The sequence below is a fragment of the Hyla sarda genome, chromosome 1 (assembly GCF_029499605.1).
Source record: "Hyla sarda isolate aHylSar1 chromosome 1, aHylSar1.hap1, whole genome shotgun sequence".
In the NCBI taxonomy this organism is placed as follows: domain Eukaryota; kingdom Metazoa; phylum Chordata; class Amphibia; order Anura; family Hylidae; genus Hyla; species Hyla sarda.
Window position 1 is genome coordinate 194,506,912 of NC_079189.1, and position 8,581 is coordinate 194,515,492.

At 43.1% G+C, this 8,581-nt stretch overlaps 1 protein-coding gene across 1 annotated transcript; it reads left to right on the forward strand.

Moving 5' to 3' along the window:
• Window positions 1-1,623: 1,623 nt before the first annotated feature.
• On the forward strand, window positions 1,624-4,790 carry LOC130303509 (protein spinster homolog 1-like). The gene is made up of 2 exons (XM_056551805.1): window positions 1,624-1,727; window positions 3,200-4,790. Exon 2 carries the CDS (start codon window positions 3,225-3,227, stop codon window positions 4,737-4,739), a length of 1,515 nt encoding a protein of 504 aa, XP_056407780.1. The 5' UTR covers window positions 1,624-1,727; window positions 3,200-3,224; the 3' UTR covers window positions 4,740-4,790.
• The last annotated feature ends 3,791 nt before the right edge of the window (window positions 4,791-8,581 follow it).

Sequence of the window (8,581 nt, forward strand, 5' to 3'; positions counted from 1 at the left end):
ATCCCCTTGTCATCATCCTCTTGTCAACATCCTCTTGTCATCATCCCACACCCCCTTCATCATCCCCCTGTCATCATCCCACACACCCCCCCTTCATCATCCCCTTGTCATAATCCCACCCCCCCTTCATCATCCCCTTGTCAACATCACCACATGTCATCATCATCACCGCTTGTCAATGTCTGATACAGTGGTCTTCAACCTGCGGACCTCCAGATGTTTCAAAACTAAAACTCCCAGCAAGCCCGTGCAGCCATCTCGCATTGCGATTCTTGTGAGTGTTCATATATTGCGGTTCTGAGTCCCCGCTAGTGTCCGTGGTATCTGAACAATCTGAATTTTCAGTAAACTCCTGGTAAGAAGAACTAAATTCACATGGGTCGATTCTCTGTCGTGGCTTACTTGCGACATTGAATCGCTCTATTCCAGTATTCCGCAAAACCTGGCATTATCAGCTATCTCGGATATACTGATGAGATTTTCTAAATATTCTGTGGATTTGAGACATTACATTATTGAGGTGGTAGATTTTGTGTTAAAACACAATTATTTTATGTTTGGTAACAATTTTTATTTTAGCCAAGCAACATAAACGGCAAAACAATACGTGCCGTATGTAGGTCCCGGGGGTACCAATATATAGCCAAAAACAGAGACCCACAATACTAATATTATTTCAAAAAGTATAACAATCTTTATTAGACAATAAAAAACAGTTTTAAAAATTAGTAAAAGGCAGAGGATGACCTTACGCAGGAGACAACAAGTGCCAGTGGACCTGGTATGGGTAATGTAGGTATTCAGTCGAGAGCATACATAATATAAGGCTGGCGTAGCATACTTATGATATCGTAACAATAGATATAATATCTAACATACATTGATGTAACATAAGGAGCAGCAATGCAATATAACAAACATAAATAGGAACCCAAGGTAGGTAATACCTAAAAAAGACTACCTGTCATATACCCAAAGGCCAGGAGCACCAAGCACCAACACCCCAACGCACGTTTCGCGTATGGGCTTCGTCAGGGGGCTTGATAATAATGGTGTGAGACCATTGAAACGTTGCTCTTTGCACATTTGGGATGAATAAATAGTTTTCATTTTTTTCACCATACCTTGAGTGCCACAGTATTTTCCTTGGAACTACGTATGCAGAATCCTGGACACGGACCCTAGCTGGAGACACCTACTCACGCTTGGAACTATATATATATATATATATATATATATATATATATATATACACACACACAAATCAAAAAATATGTTGCAGTCTCTTGTAATACCTTTTTTATTGGACTAACAGAATTTTGTAGAGACAAGCTTTCAGGATTCCTCCCTTTATCAAGTCCAATAGACAAGGACTAATGATCAAAGAACTTTATAAATTATCAGGGAGGAATCCCAAAAGTTTGTCTCTACAAAATTCTGTTAGTCCAATAAAAAAGGTTTTACAATCTGCATCACTGGACTAATATGGCTACTCACATTTACTATACAGATATACACATACCTGAAGATGGTTTAGAACCCTGTGATGTCACACACGCTTGTGATGATGTCACCATAAGCTGTACAAGGAGGTGCGCACCGGCTGCAGTCTCTTCAGTGTGTTTTGCATTCACAACCTGTGGTGCAAAGTGTTTGTTAGAGAGTTTCTATTTGCGATAGAGAATTCAAGATTTTGACCGTTCCTTGTCTGAAGAGAGAACCACAAGGTAAGTCTCAGCCTCTTCTATTCATACATACACAGGGCTTTTTGTTTGACAGTTTTTTTTTATTGCTGTTGCTTTTTTTTTTTAGCAAAGAAATTAATTTCCAAAAGAAATAACAAAAGTTATATTTCTCATAGCATTGTGACAATACTTGGCTTAGGTATTAAACATAATAAAACGCACAGATAGTATCATGACCAGAGCTTTTTCTTGCAAAACTGCTAAAATGCAATTATGCCCAAAAAAGCCCCCAAGAAAAAGAGCCCTAATTCATGAAGTTCTAAAAGATATAAGTCTATGAGAAAGATTTGGTGGTGTAGTAAAAGAATGACAGAAAGATTAGGGCAGAAATATAATAGTATATAATAGAATTCTGTGTGTACTAACAATAGAAATACTCCGGGTACTCCGAAAGGGAAAATTTTCAAATCAACTAGTGGCAGAAAGTCATATAGGGGACGGATAGATCCCAATGAGGTGGGGTAGGTTCATTATTAGTAAATGTATAAAGCAGGATAGCCCAATTGTATCTACAGTATGAAGTTCACATGGCCCAGTGACCAGACAGCCAAGCACTTATAATCCACCATTACTGGGACAGATTCAGGGTTATCAGATATTACTATGACCGGACAGGTTTAGGGTTATCAGATATTGCTAGGACCGGACAGGTTTAGGGTTATCGGATATTACTAGGACCGGACAGGTTCAGGGTTATCAGATATTACTAGGACCGGAGAGGTTCAGGTTTATCAGATATTACTAGGACCGGACAGGTTCAGGGTTATCAGATATTACTAGGACCAGACAGGTTCAGGGTTATCAGATATTACTAGGACTGGACAGTTTCAGGGTTATCAGATATTACTAGGACCGGACAGGTTTAGGGTTATCAGATATTACTAGGACCGGACAGGTTCAGGGTTATCAGATATTACTAGGACCGGACAGGTTCAGGGTTATCAGATATTACTAGGACCGGACAGGTTCAGGGTTATCAGATATTACTAGGACCAGACAGGTTCAGGGTTATCAGATATTACTAGGACTGGACAGTTTCAGGGTTATCAGATATTACTAGGACCGGACAGGTTTAGGGTTATCAGATATTACTAGGACCGGACAGGTTCAGGGTTATCAGATATTACTAGGACCGGACAGGTTCAGGGTTATCAGATATTACTAGGACCGGACATGTTCAGGGTTATCAGATATTACTAGGACCGGAGAGGTTCAAGGCTATCAGATATTACCAGGACCGGACAGGTTCAGGGTTATCAGACATTGGTAACCTCAGGGAAGACGTCTCCATATAAAACACTTATAGAGAAGCGTCTTCTTCTGAGGCTGCGATGGTCTTAGTGTTATCTTGTGGTTCTGTGCTGGACATTTCTGCTCTGTATGAAGGATCTATTGTATAATGACAGGAATGATGACATGTTGTCTAATGTGTTCACTTATCTCTCTCTATCTAGTGTTTTCAGGCTCTGACCTGTGACCATGGCCTCTCCACAAGACCCATTGCTGAAGGAGGAGGAAGCAGCAATAGAGGACCATAGTGATATGGATGTAGAAAAGGGCGATATCCCTGAGAGGCAGAACCTGCCATCTCTAAGCGTGATGTCCACTGCACGTTCCATCATCACCGTAGTGATCCTCGCCTTTGTTAATTTGCTCATCTATGCAAATCGCTCCAGCGTGGCGGGGGTGCTGCCTTATATACAGAAAGCATATGACACCAATGCTAGTCTGTCCGGCTTATTGAATACATTGTTCATTGGAAGCTATGTGCTGGTCGCACCAATTGCCGGATATTTGGGCGACCACTGTAATAAGAAATATACTGTTTGCGCAGGAGTCATCGTTTGGCTGAGCATGACACTTACCCTGTCATTCATCCCTGACGGGTATTTCCTGCTCTTCCTGCTGACGAGTGGACTGGTTGGAGCCGGAGAGGCGACTTTCTGCACCATCGCCCCCTCCATCATTGCAGACCTTTTTACAAGTGACCAGCGGACCCGCATGCTGAACGTGTTTTACTCCGTCATACCTGTAGGCTGCGGACTAGGATACATCATCGGGCCCAAAGTGACTGATGCAGCAAGGGGTGATTGGCACTGGGCGTTTCGGGTCACCCCTGGCCTGGGCCTCATAGCTGTGGCTTTGATGATTTTGGTCACAAAGGAGCTTCCAAGAACGACTACAAACGGGAAGAAGAACAACAAATCCCAGAAGTTTGCCAAATGGGCGACAGATCTGAGAAAACTATTTAAAAATCGAAGCTTCATGTTAACCACCATGGGATCGACGGCGGTATCCTTCATAGTGGGAGCCATAGGTGTATGGGGTCCGTCATACCTGACCCACGCACGAACACTCCTACAAGAGAAGGACCCTTGCCGTGCTGAACCGTGTGACTATCACGACATCCTAATATTTGGTGTGGTTACAGTGGTTTCCGGCATTCTGGGAGTTGTAGCAGGGACGGAGATAAGTAAAAGATATCGCAAATCCAACCCACGGGCGGACCCGCTTGTGTGTGGATGCGCGATGATGCTCTCCGCCCCTTTTCTTCTGTTGGCATTGACTTTTGGCAACATCAGCCTCGTTGCCACCAACATCTTCATCTTCATCGGAGAGACGCTTCTGTCAGTAAATTTCACCCTCATATCTGACATTATACTAAAAGTAGTAACTCCGTGGAGGAGATCTTCAGCCCTGGCCGTGCAGATGACAATCTATCACCTCCTAGGTGACGCCGGCAGCCCGTACCTCATCGGCCTGATATCTGACACCTACGAACGAGGATATGCCAAATCCCCTCTTCTGAAATACCGCAGCCTGGAGTATGCCCTCATGACCTGCACCATAATGGCAGTCATCGGAGGGGCCTTCTTCATGGCCACGGCCCTATATATAGAGAGGGACGAAAAAGAAGCAGAGATGGAATCAGAACCTCCGTCATCCTCCTCCTCCTCACTGCTTCCTGCCGATGAGGACCGCGCTTCAGACTGAGGAAAAGTCATTGCTTACCTTTATCTCGTTTACTTCATTAAAAAAAATTAAGAAAAATATAACTGCATTTGTTCTATGTTCCACTTTACCCCTTATTCTCTACCCAGGGGCAGACACAGACAGCAGAGGGCCCTTGTGCAAAGAATGTGCCTGTGCCCCCCCCCAAAACATAAATTGTTCAGCACCCCCCCTCCATGTGTCACTTACTCAGGTGGACCCCCATATGTCACTTGCTGTATAAGTTTCTAATTATTTATTAAGGCCTCCTATATGCCGCAGCTCATTCAAGCCCCCCACATTAGGTAGCATAGATTCCCAACATTAGGTAGCATAGATTACCCACATTAGGTAGCATAGTTTCCTCACATTAGGTAGCATAGTTTCCCCACATTAGGTAGCATAGATTCCCTACATTAGGTAGCAGTTTCCCCACATTAGGTAGCATAGTTTGCCCACATTAGGTAGCATAGTTTCCCCACATTAGGTAGCATAGTTTCCCCACAATAGGTAGCACAGATTCCCCACATTAGGTAACATAGTTTCCCCACATTAGGTAGCATAGTTTCCCCACATTAGGTAGCACAGATTCCCCACATTAGGTAACATAGTTTCCCCACATTAGGTAGCATAGTTTCCCCACATTAGGTGGCACAGACTCCCCACATCAGGTAACATAGTTTCCCCACATTAGGTAACATAGTTTCCCCACATTAGGTAGCATAGTTTGCCCACATTAGGTAGCACAGATTCCCCATATTAGGTAACATAGTTTCCCCACATTATGTAGCATAGTTTCCCCACATTAGGTAGCACAAATTCCCCACATTAGGTAACATAGTTTCCCCACATTAGGTAGCATAGATTCCTCACATTAGGTAGCCATAGCCCCCCCCAAACACACAGAGACAAAGACACACACAGAGACACACTTACCTGCCCTGCATAGCGCTTCTCCTCTCCGGCAGCGGCCTGACGAGTGACGTCACTGACGTCCTCCTGAGCGGGTCTGCAGATGTACGTCACTTGTGCGACGTCCCTCGTCAGACACCGGTCGGCCGGAGCCAGACTCACTGTCTAAAGTGCCCGCTGCGCTATTATACCCTGCAGCTGCTTTAGAACAGTGAGCAGCGGCGGCGCCAACCCTACCATGAACCTACTAGCCACAAAAAAAAAAGGGGGCAGCAAAATGCCGCCCCTGAAAAGTGCCACCTGGGACTTATGGTCCCACCGGGTCCCATGGTAGGGCCGACCAGAGGCGGCTCTAGACTTTGTGAGGCCTTAGGCGAAACTTGAACATGAGGCCCTGCTTTATTTTCTGCTGAAATTACATGGTGGTCCGGCTGTGAGATGGTTATACTGTGACATCACTGTGTATTATCCCTGTACTGTGACATCACTGTGTATTAACTCTGTACTGTGCCATCACTGTGTATTATCCCTGTACTGTGACGTCACTGTGTATTATCTCTGTACTGTGCCATCACTCTGTGTATTATCCCTGTACTGTGACGTCACTGTGTGCATTATCCCTGTACTGTGACATCACTGTGTATTATCCCTGTACTGTGACATCACTGTGTGTATTATCCCTGTACTGTGACATCACTGTGTATTATCTCTGTACTGTGCCATCACTCTGTGTATTATCCCTGTAATGTGACATCACTGTGTATTAACTCTGTACTGTGCCATAACTGTGTATTATCCCTGTACTGTGACGTCACTGTGTATTATCTCTGTACTGTGCCATCACTCTGTGTATTATCCCTGTACTGTGACATCACTGTGTGTATTATCCCTGTACTGTGACATCACTGTGTATTATCCCTGTACTGTGACATCACTGTGTATTATCTCTGTACTGTGACATCACTGTGTATTGTCCCTGTACTGTGATATCACTGTGCGTATTATCCCTGTAATGTGACATCACTGTCTATTATCCCTGCACTGTGACATCACTCTGTACATTATCCCTGTACTGTGACATCACTCTGTATATTATCCCTGTACTGTGACATCACTGTGTGTATTATCCCTGTACTGTGACATCACTGTGTATTATCCCTGTACTGTGACATCACTGTGTATTATCTCTGTACTGTGAAATCACTGTGTATTATCCCTGTACTGTGACATCACTCTGTATATTATCCCTGTACTGTGACATCACTCTGTATCTTATCCCTGTACTGTGACGTCACTGTGTATTATTCCTGTACTGTGACATCACTGTGTATTATTCCTGTACTGTGACATCACTGTGTATTATTCCTGTACTGTGACATCACTGTGTGTATTATCTCTGTACTGTGACATCACTGTGTATTATCCCTGTACTGTGACGTCACTGTGTATTATCCCTGTACTGTGACGTCACTGTGTATTATCCCTGTACTATGACATCACTGTGTATATTATCCCTCCCTGTACTGTGACATCACTGTGTGTATTATCTCTGTACTGTGACATCACTGTGTATTATCCCTGTACTGTGAGATCGCTGTGTGTATTATCTCTGTACTGTGACATCACTGTGTATTATCCCTGTACTGTGACATCACTGTGTGTATTATCTCTGTACTGTGACATCACTGTGTGTATTATCCCTGTACTGTGACATCACTGTGTATATTATCCCTGTACTGTGACATCACTGTGTGTATTATCCCTGTACTGTGACCTCACTGTGTGTATTATCCCTGTACTGTGACATCACTGTGTGTATTATCTCTGTACTGTGACATCACTGTGTGTATTATCCCTGTACTGTGACATCGCTGTGCATTATCCCTGTACTGTGACATCACTCTGTATATTATCCCTGTACTGTGACATCACTCTGTATATTATCCCTGTACTGTGACATCACTGTGTATTATTCCTGTACTGTGACATCACTGTGTATTATTCCTGTACTGTGACATCACTGTGTATTATTCCTGTACTGTGACATCACTGTGTATTATTCCTGTACTGTGACATCACTGTGTGTATTATCTCTGTACTGTGACATCACTGTGTATTATCCCTGTACTGTGACATCACTGTGTATTAACCCTGTACTGTGACGTCACTGTGTATTATCCCTGTACTATGACATCACTGTGTATATTATCCCTCCCTGTACTGTGACATCACTGTGTGTATTATCTCTGTACTGTGACATCACTGTGTATTATCCCTGTACTGTGACATCACTGTGTGTATTATCTCTGTACTGTGACATCACTGTGTGTATTATCTCTGTACTGTGACATCACTGTGTATTATCCCTGTACTGTGACATCACTGTGTATTATCCCTGTACTGTGACATCACTGTGTATTATCCCTGTACTGTGACATTACTGTGTATATTATCCCTGTACTGTGACATCACTGTGTATATTATCCCTGAACTATAACATCACTGTGTGTTATCTCTATACTGCATCATCAGTGTTGATATTTACACTGCACTGTGACATCACTGTATATATTAAGCCTGTATACCCTAATGCCACTGTACATATTTACCTTGCACTGCGAGTGACAATACAGTGACATCACAGTTCAGAGTTAATATAAACAGTAATGTCTCTGTATAGGGACAATAAACAGTTTTGTCACTACAGGGTTAATAAACAAAGTGTTGTCACAGTAGAGGGTAACTATACAGTGATGTCATTGTACCGGGAAAATATACACAGTGAAGTCAGCATTCAAGAATAATAAACGGTGATGTCACTACAGGGTTGTTATACAGTGACATCAAATTACAGGATGAAGCACAGTGATGTCAGTTTATTATGAAGCACAGTGATGTCACAGTTTATTATGAAGCACAGTGATGTCACAGTT

Coding starts and splice junctions, on each gene's coding strand:
- LOC130303509 (XM_056551805.1), top strand. CDS start 3,225: ATGGCCTCTCCACAAGACCCATTGCTGAAGGAGGAGGAAGCAGCAATA.